Source organism: Myotis nattereri (genome assembly GCF_964212035.1).
Source record: "Myotis nattereri genome assembly, chromosome: 2".
Lineage (NCBI taxonomy): Eukaryota > Metazoa > Chordata > Mammalia > Chiroptera > Vespertilionidae > Myotis > Myotis nattereri.
In genome coordinates, this window is record NC_138076.1 from 165,680,846 (window position 1) to 165,703,296 (window position 22,451).

General features: G+C 39.2%; 1 protein-coding gene across 2 annotated transcripts in view; it reads right to left on the reverse strand.

Moving 5' to 3' along the window:
* DIP2B (disco interacting protein 2 homolog B) overlaps positions 1-22,451 on the reverse strand; it is a 238,357-nt gene that overhangs the window by 27,889 nt on the left and 188,017 nt on the right. Inside the window, exons 14-24 of one of the 2 annotated variants that reach the window (XM_081082638.1) lie at positions 21,664-21,728; positions 19,094-19,187; positions 18,496-18,615; positions 17,014-17,128; positions 16,343-16,482; positions 15,543-15,679; positions 11,807-11,887; positions 9,192-9,319; positions 7,853-7,999; positions 7,361-7,475; positions 4,522-4,723 (exon numbers count right to left, since the gene is read on the reverse strand). In XM_081082638.1, the coding sequence (XP_080938764.1) occupies positions 4,522-4,723; positions 7,361-7,475; positions 7,853-7,999; positions 9,192-9,319; positions 11,807-11,887; positions 15,543-15,679; positions 16,343-16,482; positions 17,014-17,128; positions 18,496-18,615; positions 19,094-19,187; positions 21,664-21,728 (1,344 nt within the window). The remainder of the gene's footprint in view (positions 1-4,521; positions 4,724-7,360; positions 7,476-7,852; positions 8,000-9,191; positions 9,320-11,806; positions 11,888-15,542; positions 15,680-16,342; positions 16,483-17,013; positions 17,129-18,495; positions 18,616-19,093; positions 19,188-21,663; positions 21,729-22,451) is intronic. The other variant, XM_081082637.1, reaches the window with a different exon arrangement.

Below are 22,451 nucleotides of genomic sequence, written 5' to 3' on the forward strand. Positions count from 1 at the left end.
TATAGGACAGCTAGCCTGGACTCCTCAAAAACATCCATGTCTTGAAGACAAAATATGGCTGGGAACTTCCACCAAATTAAAGAACATGTCACCCAAAGGCAATTCGTGACCTTCGCGGGATACTGGATCTTAAAAAAATCAGCTATAACAAGCAAGTGGAGAAATCTGAATATGGACTGTGTACTATTAGATGAAAGCATTATATTAAGGTTAAATTTCTTAATAGGATAATGGTTGATTAGGAAAATTCTGGGAGAATGTTTTTGTTCTTTGGAGAGACACTGCTGCAATACTTAGGGGTGAAGGGCCATGATGTCTGCGATCCACTTTCAAAGAGTTCACTAAAAAAATGGTAACAATTGGTTAATCTAGAAGATGGTAATCGGGTGACCATTATACTATTCTTTCAACTTTTCCATAGGTTTGACACTTCAAAGTAAAAAGGGAGCCTGGCAGGTGTGGCTCAGTGGTTAAGTGTCAACCCATGAACCAAGAGGTCACCAGCTCCATTTCCAGTCAGGGCACATGCCCGGGTTGCAAGCTTGATGCCCATAGGGGGCATGTAGAAGGCAGCCATCGATCGATTATGTTCCTCTCTCATCAATGTTTCTATTTTTCACTCTCCCTCTCTCTCTAAAAATCAATTTAAAATTCTTAAAAAATTAATAAATAAAAAGGGAGAACTCCCCCCCCCCCCGCCCCATTTTAAGAAAAAGGTGCTAGTGTTCTTTATGCCTTTCTTGGTGGCTTGGTCACTTAACGGTTAAGACTCCACTGAGTCAAACTAAGAAAATGCTAAAAGGTAACAAAATGTATTGTCAGTTGAGTTTTGATTAATGGTGGTGCTATGCTTAGATTAATATTAAATATCTTTTATTGCCAAAATCTGTTGCACTTGAATATATTGAAGCAGCTGGAAAAAAAATCACTTAAATCATAGAATCACTTTAAAATATTTGGAAAAGCTGGGTAAAGGATACAGGGAATTCTTTGCATTATTTGGCAATTTTTGTGTGAAATTATTTCAAATAAAACATTTAAAAATTTAAATTGAATAAAAAATTCAAAAAGTGTAAAGTACCCCAACATTCTGAGTGCTGAACACTTTCTCTTTTAAATCTTTATTGTTGAAAGTATTACATAGGCCCGTTTCCCCCATTGACCCCCTCCAGCCCCCCTGCCCCTGCCCCTGCCCCTCCCGCAGGCCCTCACCACCCCACTGTCTGCGTCTATGGAGTGCTGAACACTTTGTTTACAAAAGTGCCTTACTGCAATTTTAAGTATAATATGCAAAATTCCTTCCTAAGAAACTGCATAATAAGTTACAGATATCATGCTGGAGAGGTTTTTATATAGGCAGGGCTCTGCAAATTTGACTGTGTTAGTTGCCCAATCCTGTATTCACATGTAATATAACAAAAGTGTGACATTTTTAAAAAGTAAAATTTTCAGAGTTAACTTAAAACAAAAATAATTCAGCAGCAATTTCTTCAGATCCTACTCTGTACATTTCTTGAGCCCATGGGTCACAGAAAGTAAAAAGTAACTGAAAGCAGGAGCATCTAGGAGGCTAATTGCTGACATTTGCTGTAGCTGTAAATATGCCTTATTTTGCCCACAAAACTCTGTACATTTCCTGTGGCAAAGACCACTAGTCATCAACCCCAATGTCCACTCTCCTCCTTTGTCTTAAAAACAGAACCGCCAGTTTGTTGCCTGGAATAAAGACTATATGCTATAGTACTGGATAATAATATATCAGAGGAAATGATATATGCAATTTCTAGAAAATATGCTTAAAGGGGGCGGGTATTCCCTCCTTTGCCTTTTTCTCCCACCTGCTGGCTAGAACGCAGGAAGGACGGCTGGAGGTCAGGAAGCCTAGGGATGGTGTGGCAGGCTGGTACTTTCTTGCAGCCCTTCCTGTCCATGCTGTGACTCATGGGAGGAGTCTACCGCTCTGTTCCACTGACTCTGGGTTGGTTTGACTTGTTTGGGACAATGAAATGTTAGAAGACAGGACATAAACACAAGTTTTAAAGATGCTTGTGTGATGTGACTTGCCTTCTTGTTTTTGCCATTTGCTTTGACAAAAATATGGCCCAGGTAGTTGCTGGTCCCATGATGAGGAGGCACATGGAATGACTCTAACCCAACTTACAGCCTGAAGCCAAGGCCAGCCAGCTGATCCCAGCCCACAGCTCCACATCCCATGAGTGAAAAACAAATGCTTCTTATTTAAGCTGCTGAGCGTTAGGGTTATGCAGCACAGCTATAGTAATAGTTGACTGATGTAATACAAGAGCAGAGAGGTGGAAAATTGGAATCATAACGACTGAGGAGCTGCCATCCGAGTCCTGGACTGCCTAGCTCTGCCTTTCCTTTACCTTAGAAAGAGATAAACCTGTCTCCTGTTTAAGCTGCTGTTATGTTTTTCTGGAACTTGCAGCCCAAATCAGTCCTAACACATTCCCATTCTTTAGACAATAGCTCCAACAGATAGGTATCTCAATGAGATTCCCGCCCTCCCTCCCCCGACTGCCTTAACACTTTTTCCATCTTCCTTTCCTCTCTTTTTACCCATCTCAACTCTGTATTCTTCTTAAACCCCAACCTGTCATGTGATCCCCACATCATCTCCAACTCATCTATCCCATGATTTCCAAACTGCTTTGGTCTGACCCATTATATCCCACTTAGATCTTAGCAGGTAATCACAACAGACAGCAAAAAACAGAGCCAAACCTAATGTTTTCTTCCAGAAGACAGGTGGATGTTATGCCCATGTGGACTTAGGAATAAATTTCTGAAATAGGTTTTATCATTTAATAAAATTAGGTGAAATCTGGCTAGCAAAAGCAATGTTTTTAGGCAGGTCCTATGTTCCTAAGTAGCACATTTTAAGCATCTATTATGACACAAATGTTTTGTTAAAGGAATTCTAGATTAAATGCAATTTAAATAGAATTTTATTCACATGAAAAATGACTGTAGGACTTCAGTGTAACAGGATTTGAGATGGAGAATGATTGTGTATTTTATACATCTGTCAGATACTTAGGCAGGTAATAAATGTATACTTTTTATACATTTCTTAATTACTAACATACAAACTTCTTGGTTTTACTTGTCCCTTTAGAATATTAGCCTCCTTAAACTCTCATTTCTACTAGCAGAAACTAATAAATGTCATATATACTTTAGCTCTACACACACTGTTACTAAGACAAGGTTAGCTGGTGAGCTGACAATAACATCTAGATAAACAACTGTGATAGATGATCTTAGCCACAAGAACCCCGATGTAATAACTACTGCAGAGCATATTAACATTTTAATATCGTGATAAAAATACCTAGAGTCAGAGGCGTACTTGTATTTTGTTACTGAGCACTCATGTTTACTTTTCAGTAAAAGCGGTCTTACAGACATATAATTAAATGCTACGCTTCCCTTTCCTTTCCTATCTTCCCACTGCTACCTTCTCTTCCCAGCACAGACGGAGGCTGATGTGCTGGTGTACATCGTGCGCGTGGCGGCAGCAGGATCCGTAAAGGCTAGTTTTGGGCTCTCATGTTTTAAGGCCTGCAGGAAACCAGGAGCCTCTCACTGACTTCTCAATGAAATGAAAAAGCATCAATAAAACTTAATGATTTCATGTTGGATTGAACCGACAGTTTAACATGACTGACCATCAATCAATTACTCCTGCCTTTAGCCTCCTAACTCAGCGCTATAACCTACGTCTGCTCAGAAATTAGGCAAAAGGGGGAAATTGACTGTTTTGTTTTCCTTTTCCATATGGCAATTCATATACTCTTATTTGGGTCTTGAAGTCATAGGAATATGGCAAATGCTAAACATGCTATTTACCTGTGCTTACAATTCAGAAAATTTCAGAATTAAACACTTTTCCCCTCAGAGCTGTTACAGGCCCAAATCAGACACCGAAAGCTAAAAGGAATGAGGGGTGACTCTAGGTAAGAGAGTCCCAACCGAAAGGCAGTGTGATTTAGCAATTCAGAGCATGGATTTTAGAGTCAATTAGTGTGACGCTCACCTCTGCCACTATCTATCTGACTTTGGGCACAATTCTTAACTTTCCTGAACTTTACTTTCCATAGCTGAGCACAGAGCTTTAGGATCACATTTGTAAAACATAAAAATTAGCTAATATTTGGTTTTTAGTAGGCACTCAATAAATACTAGCTATCTTTTTAAAACCTCCCTGTAGGACTTGCTTTATTCTGCTTCCCAAGTGGGATTCTGAGTGTCTTGACTCCGTGCCTCACATCCCGGGGAAAGGAGGAACACTACTAAGAATTACTTAGGAGAGGGAGCCAACAGGGAGCGAGAGAAGCCGTCCTGCAGGGTCTCAGTCCTCCCTGCTTTCAGCCTGATGGTAACTATTCTCGTTGCTAACTTTTGTAAAGTCTGATTTTAGAGAAAGAATCACGGGGGGAAAACTCAGCTTCTTGAATTTACAATCTCACCATTACATCTTCAAAGCCAGCACATTACCTGGTTGCTTTTGCCGGGGTTTTGGCAAATTGGTCACACATGTATGTGGGCACATGAGGATATTGCACGGATGTAGAGATCCTTCTAGAAAGAGCTGTTTCGTTTGAGATATGTGGATTCCTCCTAGTGGAGTTTTTGGCAATGTATTGGCAGGCACCAGAGCAAGACAATAAACCCCCACTTGATGAATGCTATCGATTGCCTGGAAAAAGAGAAATATTCTGTGAGATTAATTTTACACAATTCATTATTCTATTCTAGAATTTTCTTTCTCTATACATTCTATTCTAGCTCTGGAATCTGGAAGATTATTAAGATCCCATATATCTAAAGTTACCTAATCCGTTCAATGATGGTAGAAGTCAACAGAAGGGTAAGATACTATCTAAAAGGGCAGAGGTAAACATTGACTTGCAAGCCTCAATATGTTGAGTGATAATGTGAAAAACCTAGTAATGTGTTTTGGTTGTTTTAAACAACTTAAAAGGGCAAAAGAATAAACGTAAAAATCAATACTCCTCCAACTACCCTCCTTATCAACAGCAACAAGTGGAAAGTCTGGCAGAGTTCCTAAGTCTCCGGTATCTCAGAGTTACAGAAAGTTAACAAATGTATTACTGCATGTAGCCTTGATTTCCTACTGAATACACCTTTTGGTAAGGTGTCTACTGACCACCTTTCTTAGTTAGGTATTTACTTTATTACACATAGACCTGGAATTAACCACCACTGGGCTCTACCTACCAGGACATATGGTACCCTTACTGTTCTACTATGAATCCAAGTGCTCCAAGCTGCGAAGCTACAGAGACTGCAAAAATAATGCCCTTTTATTTCATGCGCAAATCAGACCCCAAATGACTTTTACAAGAATTTGAATTAGCATAGCATTTAATTCCTATAGATGCTTTCCAAAAGAGTAACAAATATCTTGGGGAATTTCAGTTTCCTGTGACAGGAAAAAACATAATTCACTACAAGATTCAACCATTATGCCCCAAAGTTCATTGTGAAGGAAATAAGCAGTTTATGTGTTTGAAAATAGGAACAGTAGCCGAAACCGGTTTGGCTCAGTGGATAGAGCGTCGGCCTGCGGACTGAGAGGTCCCAGGTTCGATTCCGGTCAAGGGCATGTACCTGGGTTGCGGGCACATCCCCATGGGGGATGTGCAGGAGGCAGCTGATCGATGTTTCTCTCTCATCGATGTTTCTAACTCTCTATCCTCTCTCCCTTCCTCTCTGTGAAAAATCAATAAAATATATATTTTTAAAAAAGAAAAAAGAAAATAGGAACAGTATAAGAAATACTCTCTTTGCAAGTCTGGTTCTTATCCACCTTTCAGAGATCAGCCCAGGCCCACCTCTTCAGAGTCTTTTCTGTCTAGTGTATCTTCAGTAGATATCCTTTCTTTCCCTGATTTCCACTACAAATAGCTTATGTTATGCCAGCTGATAATTCAGAATCACAGACCCCGAGGATAGGAAATCTTAAAAGTCACCTAGCCCTATCATTCATCCCAGGATTGCATCATTTCTACAACATTAGAACTACACTGGCAATTAATAAATCCAAACGGCCCAAACTGACCAGTTATGGATGTTGGGAACACTCCCAATGACATATAAGTCGCTATGGCCAGGACAGGTCATGTTTTCTTTAGACCTTTCATTACCCAACCAACACTTACTAAGCCTACTATGATGATGTGCTGGCATAGCTAACAGGTTCTGGGGACTGAGCAGGGAACAAAAGAGATAAAGTCTTGGCCTTCATGGGGCTTATAATATAGTGGATGTAGAAGACAATAAATATAAACATACCTGTGCTCGCTTCGGCAGCACATATACTAAAATATAAACATACTTATCCTATCCTAGATGCGAGACGGGCCAGAGCCCCGGAGCCCTCCCTGGCCCTGATCATGCACCAGTGGGGTCCCTCGGCCTGGCCTGTGCCCTATCATAATCCGGGACCCTTGGGGGATGCCGGAGAGCCGGTTTTGGTCTGATCCCGCAGGCCGGGCCGAGGGACCCCACTGGTGCACGAATTCGTGCATTGGGCCTCTAGTATGGTGATGAATACTAAGTAGAAAAATGAAGACAAGTGAGGGGACAGAGAGTAAAAGGAAATGTTATTTAGTCATCATTTATTAAATGCTTCAATTAATTAATTACTATCAATTAATCCTCCTAATAGCTCTGTAATATAAATAATTTTATGCCCACTCTATAGATTAGGAAATAGGCTCCCTGAGGTTAAGTAACTTGCCTAAAGGCATATATGTGGTGGGGAGTGGAGCTGGCATTCAAATGAAGACAAGTAAGCACCTTTCATCACTCTAGCCTGCCCCCTCTAGAAAGATATCCCTTATACTGAAACCAAATCTTTCCCTTTCCCTAGTGGTTTATGTCACCCAGATCTCTAACTTCACAATAAAGCCCTTTCAAAGTAAGAACAACACCCTATATTTATTTGGATCCCTTGCACTCTACGCACCACTTTTACCATGTAGTAAGACTGTAGCTGTTGACAAGGGGATTGATTACTGCCGAAGATGTGTTCCACATATGGACAGTTAAAATTTTTATGGGTTGTAAACACTTCAGAACAAAAAAGTGAAAGAATTTGCTGAGGCAAGTTAATTCAATTCTTTTTGGCAACCTGAGCAGAAAAATACTATGTGGTCCACAAGGAGAAAAGGTATTAACTATCTAGTTTTGTTAATAGCACCCAGCATATTTAAGTAGTGATTGGCAAGAAAAAAATACGGTAGTATAACCAGTCCACCGAAGAAAATGTCAAGCGCTGGCTGCTGCCACCTTTGACAACGAAGCTCACCTGCAGCACCCGGCTCATCCACTGGAAGCTGTCTTCCTCGGAAGCATCGGGTCTCTGTTCCGCAACCACCACGATGCGCTCGTCATAAAATACAGACACAGCAAACACCGCAATCCTAAGAGAGACAGAGCAAACACATCAGGACTCCCTTCGAAACCAGCCCTGTTTACTTTGCTCAGTTGGAATACAGAGAAGGGACATCCCCACCACACTAGCCAAGAATGAGTAGTTTAGCAAGAAAAAGTACAATCATTACTACCAAAACGAGGACTCAAAAAACATGTATTAAGCACCACTGTTGTGAATGTTGGGACACAGTGATAAATAAGACAGAGGCCCTGTCTTCATGGAGTTTGCATGTCAGAGAGACAGAACAAACAAATGCAATGTCATGTTGTAATATACACTAGGAGAAAGCTGAGGCAGGGTGAGGGGTGGAGTGGTGTGCTACGAAGGCAGGTGGTGGGGTGTGCTTTCCTGAGGAGTGGACACTGGAGCAGAGACCCGGGTGAAGTGAGGACGCGAGCCACGCGGAGATCTGGAGGAGGAGGTTTCCTGGCAGAAGGAACGGAAAGCGAAAAGGCTCTGAGGTAGGAGCGAGCTTGGCCGGTTTGAAGAACAGCAAGGAGGCCAGTGTGCCTGAAGCAGAGTGGTGACGCAGAGAGCGGTGGCGAGAGGTCAGAGCCAGGCCAGGTGGTCACAGAGGACCCGGTAGGCCAAGGGGAGGGGTGTTTTAAGAGAGGTCTCCGCTCAAACGTCCCTTACTAATAGGGCATTCCCAGACCACCTAATAGAAAGTGGCAAGCACACCCCCACCCTCTATGTTTTTTTCTGCATAGCATTTGTCATCATCTCATACGTTATCTATTTCACTATGTGGTTGCTGTCCGTTTCCCCCAATGAGAATGTGGCTTCACAAGGCCTGTTTTGTTCAACACCACACCGTGAACATCAATAACAGTGGCATACAGTGGGCACCCAATAAACAGTTGTAGAATGAATGCATGAAATAATGGGAAGTCATTGGAGAACTGAATATACCCACACACCTGACCGTTTCCCTTCCTTCCTTTCATCCACACATATTTATTGAACACCTACTGTGTGCCAGGTGCTCTGCTGAGTGTTATGGGTATAGCTGTGACCAAAGTCAGGTCTAGTGCCCCACCGAGTTTACATCTCATAGGAAGCTACACCATGACAAAAACTACACATTTCAAGAATTGGTTCTGTATTGGTTTAATTCCTTTTTCCTCTTCAAATACTAAAGGGACACCAAGATTGCTTTAAAACATATATCCATGATTGTAAACAACCAAACAGGACATACATTATTCAAATATGTACCAAAAATCTTTTCTTCAATTAATAAGCAAAGGAAAAAAGGTATCTAATTGACTTCACCCATGGAATTTGAAATTGGTACTTAAGTGCTATGCCAATCTCTGTGTTAAAATGATATAATAAATTAGAGATGAGTAAGAGAAACAATTCTTAGATGTAAAACTCCCAGCATTTTTCTCAATTAGACTGAATGGGACTACTTCTGTATTGAAGGAATGTAGGAAGTTCAACATTTTAGAATCCTCCTCAGTCCTCAACAAATAGTGACAATTAAAAACTGAAACACAAGGATATCATTATGTCTTATTTCTCTCAATTACAGCCAAAGAATCAGACATTTTAAGACAAATATTCAAAGCTTGGTTTCTGCTAGGCATAACCCAAAATAACCCAATCACTTGAAAGAGAATCTACAGAATATAATCAAATCACCTGATATATTTAGATTCTACTGAAAATGTTAACATTTGAACTTTGCACTACTCACCTTCCTCTATAAACAGTCTTTATTGATTCCACAGCCAATCCAGTAGCAACAATGTCATCAGCATTATGTCTTCGACCACTAACCATGAGTAACCCGTCCATTTTTCCAACCACAAACACCAAGCTGCCCTGAAAGATAACAGTGATTTACCTTGATTTCCATAATTTAAATAGTAAAACAAACATTTTACTTCTGCCTTGAAATAAATCTCATGAAAAATGTAAGAAACAATACCAAACTTTACGGATTCTGAGAAAATATTTCACATCACAGCATCTTGGAAATCAGTGGGAAAAAACCTGTGGTATCTTACAATTAATGGGGTCTTAAGGGAATCTATTCATATTTATTCTTATAAGAAAGCAACTAGGATGGCATATAAGCATAGTTTATTTTCCCAGTCATGATTATGTATTAATTTATTTTCTGTAACTATTCATGGGATGGATGCAGAGGAGAAAAATGTTGTCAATTAATACTGGAATTAGGAAGAAATAAAAATAGTTTTGATGTTAGAATGACTGTTTCAAGTTTATAAGGGTGATGCTTTTTCCATCTGGCAAGATCACAAACAGGCTAATAAAGAAAGGTCAAAGGAAGACTGCAGGAGTTTGTCCTCTGCAGTAAGATGACAGAGCTGCAAGAAAGGATGCTGTTAATGCCCTAAAAGCACCACTGCTTAATAATTTTATTTGTTATTTAATATTATCAATAATGCCCCAGACCCACTTGCAATAAATTAACTTTTTCCATTCACTACAGATTTCCTAAATTTCTTGTAAAATTGACATATATTCACTATCTAGTTGTCGTCTCCATGTGAACATCACTCACTGGCTGACTGGGCATAATGCAGTGCCATACACTGACCGGGTATGTAAGTATGACATAACCTCCAGTCTCAAGAAGTCACTGGTCCGTCTCAGAAAACAGAAGAGAACCATGCATTTCCAACATAGTGTGAAAATGCTAAGGTGGAAATAAAGAAAATGAGAGAGGCACTGGTCTCCTACATCCGTTTCTTCATTCTTTCACACTATCAGAATTTTTAGCTGGGCAGGGCTGATCAAAGTAAGGATGGCACTTCACCCTCCCTTGCAGCTAGGTGGGCCACTTGGCTAGGTCAGAACAACGGGATATAAGTGGAAGTGTTGTCAGCAGCTTCAGGGAATCTTCCTTACAGGAGAACAGGACTGCACCCTTTCCTCTGTCCTGCTTCCTGGAATGCAGATGTGATGGCTGCAGTGGTAAGCTACAAGGAGCTAGGTCCTTGAGAACTTCTTGGTGCTGCCCTGGCTGGTTTGGCTCAGTGGGTGGAACGTCGGCCTACAGACTGAAGGGTCCCAGGTTTGATTCCTGCCAAGGGCATATGCCTGGGTTGTGGGATCGATCCCCAGTAGGGGATGTGCAGGAGGCAGCCAATCAATGATTCTCTCTCATCATTGATGTTTCTAACTCTTTTCCTCTCCCTTCTGAAATCAATAAAGATATATTAAAAAAAAAAAAAAAAGAACTTCTTGGTGCTGAGTGAGGAAGTCAAGACAATAGGTGTAGACTTCTCTTTCTAGAAGAATAATTCTCTTAGAAGTATTTCCTTCCCCCCACCATTCCCCATGAATATTGGGAAAGAACTATAATAAAATTGTATCTTTGCCCTGACCGGTTTGGCTCAGTGGATAGAGCGTCGGCCTGCGAACTGAGAGGTCCCAGGTTCGATTCCGGTCAAGGGCATGTACCTGGGTTGCAGGCACATCCCCAGTGGGAGATGTGCAGGAGGCAGCTGATCGGTGTTTCTCTCCCATCGATGTTTCTAACTCTCCATCCCTCTCCCTTTCTCTCTGTAAAAAATCAATAAAATATATTTAAAAAAAATTATATCTTATATAACTTAAACCATAAAGAAGAGAAGCGAGAGTAAGGAGGTAATTAGAGACAGAAGGAGGTATATGGGCCTAACTATGATAAGGAATAACTATTACTTATAAAGTAAAATCCATACTTCCCATTATGTCATGCAAAGCCTTCCTTGCTGGCTCATGAAACTAGCTATAAGCTCTTTGAAAACAAGTTTCGGGTCCTAATTGTCTCTACAAACCCAGTGACTCTAAATACCATGTGCTGGAAAACAAATTGCTTTCATTCAAAGAATTTACTATTATACAAGTTGTATTGCTGATAATCTGTATGAAAATGCTTTGTACACTATTTATTATGGTTTCCCTTTGCTATTAAATAAAACAGCACTTATAACTTATTGACACATATTAACACATTAAGCCCCATGTCAGTCACCGGTGACTGACACTATACTTTCCGTCTGGAAGACAAACCAGGCTGGGCGCTTACCCTTCTTTAATGAAAGAAGGATAGCAAGAGTAAGTAAAAAGAGTTTTGAAAATAAAAAAATAAAGTCTCAATTTGGAGGAGTCAATGAACTTGGGTAACAGAAACAATAAACTTTTAATGCATTTATTACATTCTTATAGAAAATGCTTTAAATATAAGTAAGTGGCCCTATAACACTCTTGGATTAATCAGAATTTGTTCTGTTCTGTGGATCAAAGTCCAAATATCTGAATAAGATGCATCAAAACAAACATGAAAACATCACTTACGGGCCCTACAAACCCCAGCAATCCTGATCGGATGAATGGCACATCCCCAACAGGAGAGCCTGCAGAATTCACTGGAATTACCTAAAACACAGAAAAAAATAAAGTGACAATCTGAGATTTTAATTTAAAAATGTATTTAAGAACCTCTCATGCATGTGGGATCTCTGCCTTTCATGTATGCAGGGTTCCCATACTTGTGCATATATTAAGTTTGGTATTTTCTCTTGCAAAAAATATGTATTTGTTTTAATTGGTTTGTGAGAGAAAGAGGGGAAGAGAAAGAAGGAGGGAGGGAAGGAGGAAAACAGAGAATAGGAGGGGAAAGGAGGGGAGGAGAAGAGACACACAGACACTGATTTGTTGTTCCACTTATTTATGCATTCATTGGTTGCTTCCTGTATGTGAAGATACACTAACTAACAGAACTACCTGAGTTACCTGGCTAGGCTGTTTTGGTTTTTCAAGTCTTTAAGTGTTGTTTTTGTTTTTTTCTTTTCTTTTTTTTTTTTAGTTACATACAACAAGTAATACATACTAATATTATGTAAATAGTGAATACAGGAATACTACCCCCCTTAAGAGATAACAATCATTTACAATTTATTGTTCATCTCTCTGTATTTTTTTATTAAGAAATTTTTTCTAAAGGGATCATATGACATATACTGCTTTGCAACTTGCCTTTTCACATAACATATCTTGGGTACCTTTAGAAGTTGGTAATAGTCTATATGGCTCCCTTTGTACAATAGTTCTGTAATATACCACTGCACAGAGGACAGTGGGCATAGCCGTTGAAGTCAAATGTAAGTCAATACCTGGCTCTGCCACTTACTAATGTGGATCTTGGGCAAGTTCCTGGACGTTCCTAAACCTCTGTTTCTTTTGCCATAAAATGAAATTCCCAATGCCGCTCACGCACAAGCTTACAGTAAAGATTAAGGGAATGTAAACAGATTTGCAGACATCAGCACAGTGGCTAGTCCAGAGTGAGTACTCAGGAAACTATTAGAATTAGCAGTTATCAGAAAGTAACCAGTCTGCATAGCTGTGTACGTCAACTAATTTTTCACTATTACAAGCAGTGCTATACTGAACACTCCTATATACATTTTTGTGCATTGGAATAAGAAGCACAAATCTTTTCAATTTTAACAGACTATCTTTACAAAACTGTTATGTCAGTTACATTCCCCCAATAATAAATGAGAATGTCTGTTTTTCCTGTACTCTAACTCATACTATACCTTATCAATTTTTCCAAACTTTGCCAATCTGGTAGGCAAAAACAAACAAACAAACAAACAAACAAAAAACAAAGATATCCCACTGATATTTAAACTGTATTTCTTTATTAGTAATATGGATGGATTTTCTTTCCTTAGTTCATTGGTCATTTGTATTTTACAAATAGCTTGTTCCTGTCTCCTGTTTATTTGCTCTTTTTGACTGGTGTTTTTCTCTTTAATTTTTAAGATTTTTTTTTTAATATATAGAGAACAATTATAACAATAGCTAACATTTATTATGCTTACTATTGTGCCAGCCACAGGACGAGCTGTTTTATAGTTAATCCTCAAGGCAATCTTATGAAACGGGATTATTATTTCCATTTTACAGATGGGAATATAAGACACAGAAAGTTTCATTTGCCTCAAATCAAACAGCTAATAAGTGGGGACAATGGAAAATTAGCTCTTTGCTTATCATAGGTGCTAAAAAGTTTTCAGGAGCTTATTTTTGAAATACAGTTTTATTTTCTGACGAGTCATTATTACTAGGTCTTTCGTCCTAGTAAAATGTTACCCACATTGAAAAATTCTTCAGGGTTTATATATAAGGTTCCAGTGAGAAAAATATTAGAAATGTTAACTTGCAAATCCAGGCAACAGTTTTCTCCTTTTTTATTTAGGATTTTTATTCTACTTCACTATCATTAAATTTATACTGCAGATTTCAAAATTTCTTCATTACTACGGACCTAGCAGTTTGGTATTAAGTCTAAGAATTTTGATCAGGCAGTTGTCCTTGTAGGAAAGGCAATATAACCAAATATCACTAGTATCTTCTAACACTGCTTGAGAACCTTGTTTATATAAGGCAAATGCAACAGAAAAATTCAGGTATTCAAAATATATGTAGCCCTGGCCAGTGTTTCTCAGCGGTTGGAGCATTGGCCCATGCACCAAAGGGTCACGGGTTCGATACCCCACCAAGAACACATACCTGGGTTGCAAGTCGAATCCCCAGCCATGTTCCCAGGTATGTTTGGGGGGCAACCAATTGATGTGTCTCTCTCACATCGATGTCTCTCTCTTTTCCCCTCCCTCCCTCTATCCTTCCTTCCACTCTCTCTAAATATCAATGGAAAAAAATATCCTCGGGTGAGGATTAACAACAAAAAAAGAGAAATATATGTAGTACAAACACTTTTAAAATAAAAGAAATAAGGTAAGATTTGAATTAGTGACATGTATATACACTCAGCAGAGGTAATTAGTCACCTGAAGAGTTTATGAAAGTCTACTCCTATTAAGGTGACTTGGTCTTAACGTTTGACGGTAGGGCAAGAATATAGCAGTAACAATGATGACAACGATAATAACTGACAGACATTTAATAATTTATGTTATACCATTTTAGGCCGTGTAAATACAAATGATAGTGAGCCCAGGAATTCTAAATTTTTTTTCAAATACCACACCATTTACATAGATAACACTCTCCCATCAGCTACATCTAACACTACTTAATTATATGCACTGATTTTCAAATGGGATGGTAGATAGATGTGCCCTGCCATATTGAGAACCAGTAGTCTAAATTATAAAAAAAAGGAAGCTTGAAGAACTGAAATTGGTTGTGGTCATATAAGCCCTGTCTAGTATGAAAGGGACATGGTTGTTCTCTGTTCCCTAAAAGGTACCCTAAGGTAGGTTAATACCAATTATAAAATATAGACAATTAATTATGCCTGTTATGATTTCCAGGCTCACCAGGCAAATTTTCATTACAATTTTGATTTCACATGCAGAACTGCCTGCAGGAAAGTAATATGGTTGTTACACTGGAATATGAGCTGTTTGAGGAGCTCTGTTTGTTTATTCTCTTGATGTACTCCAAACCTCTAGAATGGTGCCAGACACATAGAAGGTGCTCAATAAGTACTTGTCTCACTGAAAGTTTGAATGATAGGAGCAATCTGCCCGTGACAGAACAGTTCTTCATTTTTTCTTAGAGACCTGACATTCTGGTTTACATCCGTCTTTGTGAGCTCAGTTCACTTGAGTCTACACTTAAGAGATGGATTCTCACTATATTCTGTTAAAATTAAATATTTGGGCTTATAAAATTCAAACCATGGCATAATCACCAAAGGAATTTTTGTAAGGCCTCTTATTTATTAACTTATTAATTTAACAGTAGCACTTCCTGTGTGCCAGGTGCTGCTCTAAGCACTTTATAAACATTAACTCACTTAGTTCTCAAAACAATCCTATGATGTAGTTACTATGGTTACTCATTTTAAATATAAAGAAATTGGGGCACAAAGAGGTTAAGCAACTCACCTAAAATCAGCGAGTGAGTGGCAGAGTTAGGATTTGAACTAGGGCAGCCCAGCTCTGGAGCATATACCTTCAACCCACTATATTATGCTATTTCCCATGAACCAAGTCATCTGCCCTAGTGACACCCTCACCAAACATTTTCCTGACAACATTTTAATTTCATGTACCTCAAAGGTATTTTTGGTCACACCAGCAAGCCCAAAGTACATCATGCCCCCTGTTCTGGAGCTGACACAGATCTCTCCAATTTCGTCAGTTCTGCAGAGCTGGGGAGGTCCATCAGGTCTCACGATGCACATCATCCCTAGTGCACAGAAAACACAGTCAAGAAGCAGAGACCCTGGAAAACCTATGCTTCATCCTTGTGAAGCCAGGAAAGTTTTATATTTAGTGAGTGGCACTGAGTAAGAATAACCAAAGAAAAATGTTAAAAATAGACCAGGAACTACATAGGTTTATTTGAAATTTCCATCTTTAAATACCATCTACTCTAATGATAGACAAATACTTTTTTTTTTTAAATTCAGCAAAACAACAACAGCAACAAAACATATAACAGATGCAGACTGAAGCTTTTAAAGACAGTGACATTAAAAATGACTGCAAAGTCCAAAGAAACAGGTGAATTAATTTCCCCCAAGGCAGATCAAACTCAAAACACTCATGGAAGCAGTGTGTTCTTCCTGCCAGTCCCAATGGCGTGGCAATTACGGCAAAAACCAACTTGAATATCACTCAGACTTCGCTTTCCATGGGAAAGCGAACAGCTGTAATTAGCATCCACAGTTAAATCACATGACACTGCTGGAAGGTAAGTATAATCAGATTTACTTAACTGTTAGAAAGGCTTTGAGAAACTAAGTGACTAAATTTTGAGTTCCTGGTTTTGGATCCCGTATTTTATCAGCTCTACTATCTCTAATGAAAAATCTTTGTGGAAAAGCAAATGATATTCCTGAGAACTCACCACCAGGCATGACATGTCCCACATCCTGGACTGTTAGTGCTGAATTTTTATCTTCAGTATTGACCCGTATTACCCCATAGCTCAATCCATTCATTGAGAGAATAGCCCTTCCCGGCAAAGGGGCCCCTGGAACTCCAGGCCTGAAAACAAATACACTCATCAAATTTGGCAAATGAAATAATGGAGAAAAATATGAGTATGTAGGAAAGCAAATTTCCTCCAGCTAACACACACACACACACACACACACACATACACACACACTTTTTCAAAGCATGGTCAATTTTCATTCAGGTGGAAAAAGTACATTTAATCAGATGTTAAGAATATACTGATCTTGGGTATACTACAAATGTACTTTGCACACGCAAGCCACAATCAAGAATAGCCTATTTCTAGTCTAAGATACTGAGGATCTGAAGAGCAAAACAACACAGAAAAAGAACTAATTCAAAAAAATGAGATGAGAATAATTAAATTTTCAGTTTACCAGTTATACTTAGTGCAGGAGTGGGAAGAATAAATGAGATGCTTCAGAATGCTTTAAAAAGTCATTTTCACTTTTAGACTTACGAAGCAGAAAATTAGTTAATGCCCCTTGTCACTGCCTGGTAAATTTTGCACATTTGATCGAAGTTGTACATTAAGAGCACTGGTGTCCTGAACGATACCTGCGGATCGCGACAGTCATGGCTTCAGCAGAAGTAGCGCACGGACAGATGGCCTCAGGTTTCAGTCCGTGGCTCTGGAACAGACTCAGGAAGGCATCGCAGGATGACACAGACCCTATAAGGAGATGGAACAGGTCATTGAAAGCTGCTGACATCGTGGTTTTCATTACTGTAGGAAACGTAAAGAGTGGAGCCAATACATTTTTTTCTCAGAAGAACTCTTACTGTACACCATTAATTCCATCCAAACACTTTACTGTGCCGGTGAAACGACTGATACATATCAAGGACACTACTTAAAACTACAACTTGTAATAAAGCTGCTCCTAACGAGCTTCCCAATCAAAACAGAAATGCAGAGATGCACTGTGGCCAGCCTGGAACGGAGCAACGCATCCTGAGTAACTATGTTAGCCAGCGCAGTACGAACACTGGCTTAGTGCCACCCTCTTCTACATGATCCTCTCTGACTTGTTTCTTATTAAGGTCAATCCCATGTCTGTGTTTTATTATACAGGATGATTAATGTGACTACTGAAAAAAATCCAGTATGACAAAGAACACAGTACCTAACATTTTACCTGGTTCTACTGTGTGGAAGCTCAGGATGTTTGTGTTTGTGGGGGAAAGCAGGTGCCATGGGGGATCTCTAAAAGCTTTTGCAAACTTGATTTGCTGCTAGGGGGAATTTACATAAAGTGCAGGCACTTGGTTACATCAAGTCACTTTCTTATCATTCCTTTTAGTTACATGATAGAAAAAGGATATAAATGAGTGAGCAAGAAGGAGTGGATTTAAAAGCATATGGATTCGCCTAGTCAAGTGGCTCAGTGGTTGAGCATCAACCCATGAACCAGGGGGGTCACAGTTTAATTCCCAGTCAGGGTACATGCCTGGGGTTGCCAGCTCGATCCTTAGTAGGGGGTGTGCAGGAGGTAGCTGATCAATGATTCTCTCTCATCATTAATGTTTCTCTCTCTCCCTCTCTGAAATTAATAAAAAACATATTTAAAAAAATATTTTTACCCATCCATCAAATGATGAACAGGTAAAATGTGGTATATCTATACAATGGAATTATTATATGGCAATAAAAAGAAATGGAGTCTGAACACATACAATGTGGATGAACCTTGAAAACATGGTAAGTGAAAGAAACCTGTCACACAAGAGCAATATAGTATAATTGCCTTTATATAAAATGTCAGAATAGGTAACTCTACAGAGACAGAAAGTAGAAGTTGCTGAGTAGTAGGGGACAGTGGAGGAGAAATGAGGAGTGACTACTAATGGGTATGAAGTATCTTTTAGGGGTGATGACGGTCTAAACTTAGATCATGGTGATGGCTGCATATTTTGTGAACACACTGAAACTATTAAATTGCACACTTTAAATGGTTGAGTTTTATGGCATATGAATTATATCAAATTACAAACATTAAGGAAAGAATAGTCCCCGATCTACACTCTAGAAGTACTCACAGGGATTTGCTCCATCAGTCACAATTAACATCCGGAGGGAACTCAAGCTCACATCTCTTTGGTCTCGATGTGCCATCATAGCCCAGTGCAAGTCTCGACATTTTACTAAAGCTACCTTGGCTACAAATTCAAAAGGGATAAAGTTAACACACACATACATGCTAAATTAGGTAGATATTTAAGATACTATAATAAAAACTTTTAGTCATTTTAGGGATCATGATTTTCACTTAGAGAAAATAAAGAAGGTTTCAAAGAACATGTGCCCGGTGCTCTGAGGCAGCAGTGATTAGCTGGACACACACTGTTTGCTCACTGTGACCTGTGGGCAGGCCACACATCTTTGCCAAGGAAGCTCTGAACACCAAAGTACTCAATAAATCTGATTCAGGGCTCAAATTCAGGCAAATTCATCTCAATTCTTAAGAAAGGACGTCAGAGATAAAAATGACAACACACCTAAGTTTAGTAACTGAATTCTAACATTTGTCAAGCCACCAAAGCATAGGACTATGTCTCTAGAAGGGTGACTTGATAATCCCTGAAATCTTAGTTCAAACAGTCACATAGTTAAAGCTCAGATGTTGTGTGTAGCTACCTTTGTGGGCATGTACTCTCTGGACCCAAGAGAGAGGGCAAGTCTTCATAACAGAGTAGGGTACACTAACTGTATGCATCTTATTCATTACATTCTGAAAAGCAAAGAAAGATAAAAAGTAATCAATACTAAATACATATATAGCATTTTAAAACAACTGATATCTTGTTAACAATTTTAATCACATGTAATATATACTCAAATACACGCTCTTTGAAAAAAATATGAAATATTAACTTTAAGGTTGAAGCCTGATTTGCTCTCTACCCTTAACCCTGGTTCCCTCTCCTCCTCAGAGATAATCACTATTATGAATCTGGCACGTACCCTCCCAGTTCTTTTTCTATGTATTTACATACATAGTTGTCCCCATGGAAACAGAAAGTATTGTTAACATAAAAGGCATCATGCTATACATATATCTGCAATGTACTTTTTCCACTTTTTCATTGTTTCAGAGCTAAATTTATGCACATCAGTATGAGATCTACACAATTCTTTTCGAACTGTTGCATAGTATTCCATAGTATGACTACACCACAATTTATTTAGGCATTTCCCTACTATTAGCAATTGTTTTGCTGTTACAAACAAGGTTTCAAGGAACATATTTATACTTCCCTGAGTATATGTACACGTGTTTCTCTAGGGTAGGTACAGAAAAGCGGTGCTGCTGGGCCACGGGGTATCTGCTTTTAAAATTTAACAGATGCTGCCAAGCCGCCCTCCACCCCACTGAGTACTTTTGTCATGCTGGCGCTTGCCACGTACCACAAAGGGTTGGGTTACAAAACAATATCAAAGTTTCCCTGTTACTTAGAGGAGGTCCTGCCCACACCTGTTGGGTATTTGAGTAGATAAAGCTGAGTGAGCTGAGAGGGTCATGCAATTTGGTGTCTTCGGTCACCCAAACGAATGAATACACCCAGGACCTCCTGTCCCAAAAGACCCAGCCCAGCAGAATTACTAAGTCTTGGTATCTAGGCTGGCCATTTTTCTCACCACCTAAGTGGCCCAAAGAAACCAAGATACCATTGTTAACTTCTTTTTCCTCCCTCCCCAAAGTTTCTAGGTATGGTGACAAACTTTTGGATTTCAGAGAAAGAATGGTGTTTATAGCTAATTCTTCATACTTTGTCCCTCTAACTCAGCGGTTCTCAACCTGTGGGTCGCGACTCCTTTGGGGGTCGAACGACCCTTTCACAGGAGTCACCTAAGACCATTGGAAAACACATATATAATTACATACTGTTTTTGTGATTAATCACTATGCTTTAATTATGTTCAATTGGTAACAATGAAAATACATCCTGCCTATCAGATATTTACATTACGATTCATAACAGTAGCAAAATTACAGTTATGAAGTAGCAACGAAAATAATTTTATGGTTGGGGGTCACCACAACATGAGGAACTGTATTAAAGGGCCGCGGCATTAGGAAGGTTGAGAACAACTGCTCTAACTCTTCACAAGGGTTTCTTAACCTCTGATAAAAAACAAAATAGCACCCCGGCCGGGTAGCTCAGTTAGTTAGAGCATCGTCCCAATACACCAAGTTTGTGGGTCTGATCTCTCGTCAGGGCACAAAGAAGCAGCGAACAGTGAATGCATAAATAAGTGGAACAACAAATTGGTGTTTCTCTCTCTCTCTCAAATCAGTAAATTAAAAACAATGGGAAGGGCTTTGGGAGCTAGGAAGTATGCACACTCAAGGAATGGGCTCTTACTAATCTGAGGGGTCGGTCCTGAGTGAAAAGGGACCTGCTCCTCTTCCCCGATGCTTCATTTTCTAGTCTTTCTCAGACTCCTGCAGTATGCAAGGAAGTCGAACAAGAAACTCGCAGAGTTCCTTTTCAACTCTAAGATCTTGTACCTCTTTTCTCTCCCTTCCTAATCACCACGCTACATATGGTAGCTTTTCCCACTTGAAATGTCCCCTCTCTCTACCTCCACCACAAAAATATCTCTATGTGGCTAAATCTAAGCCATTTTTCAAAGCCCGACTCAACTGCTATCTCTTCCATAAATATGGCCTTTGTGCCAGAGCTGAGAGGAATTCACCTTTCTCCAACTCCCATAGCACATTACCTGTTCCTCTCTTATGGAAAGCAGCCCACTCTATTCTTTAATTGTAGCATGCAGTCATTCAGTACATTTTGTCCAACGGGAAAGTTAGTTATTACCAACAGTTGCCAAGTTCTAAATATACTTATGTAATCTCAAACATACTTTTAAAATCATAAAATACATAGTCATTTTTAGAATCTTTTAGGCTTTGAGCCATCATAGCAGATGTCTTAAAAATTATAGATCCCAAATTCTCCCATTAACTATTATGTGAGGAGTATGCCCAACCACACAATGAAGAAAAAACAGACAAGAATTATATTCTCCTTTTTAAAACAATTGCCTTTTGTACTGTAAAATAAAATCCCTCTGGAAAGTATTATTGATCTTTTGGGGGCTAAAATTTCAAACAAGCACTGAAAGATGCTCTGGTTACACAGCATGCATACTGATCTGAATCATAAGATTTACACTAAAGGCATTAATTCTGAGTAGCTTACCGCAAACATGCCATGCCACAGCCCAGCATCCTTCTTAAAGTCTAAAACATTTACTACTGTTTCTCCTGAAATAGAAAAAAAGGTGGGGGGGGGGGGGGAGCAAGGAAGTCATCTTTAGTGTTAAGTAGCAAAATCATGTTCCTTGCCTCTATTGAACCTCTGGTTTGGTATTTCTATAGAGATCACTAAAAGCTCTGAGTCTTTTGGTTACTGGAGGATCTCCTCAAATTGGCTGGGGGACTGATCCTAGAGTGACATGGCCATGGAAGAGACAATGAGTTCCAAACTCCTTATGACTTAGATACTATCTTCTGAGAGGGAATCCTTTTTTCCTAATCATATAAGGAACTTTGAAAGTTTCACACACATATAAAAATTAGAATTCCTAGAGAGAAAATTTGATACATATATATCTATATATTATATCTATATACACAGACATATACTTCTAAGCATCCTACAGAATACACTTTTGTGTTCTGATTTGTGCTTTTTGGTAACTGACTTTCTTTGACTCCAAATGTACTGCTGATAGCAACTTTATACACTTGGGAAGATGGAGATACCTGACATTCTGCAGCTAATAATAAACAGGTGGTTTTAATTAGTTTTCTATTTCTGTGCTCTAGAAATCATAGTTCACATACTTGGTTTGCCCAGAATTTTAGTTCCTTTAAATTGCAGCATATTTGTGAAAAAGAAGAAAGCCAAAGCAAGCCAAGAATGTGTCTTAAAACATTTCACTCTGAACTTGGTCATTAACTGGAATCCAATCACTGAGCACCCTG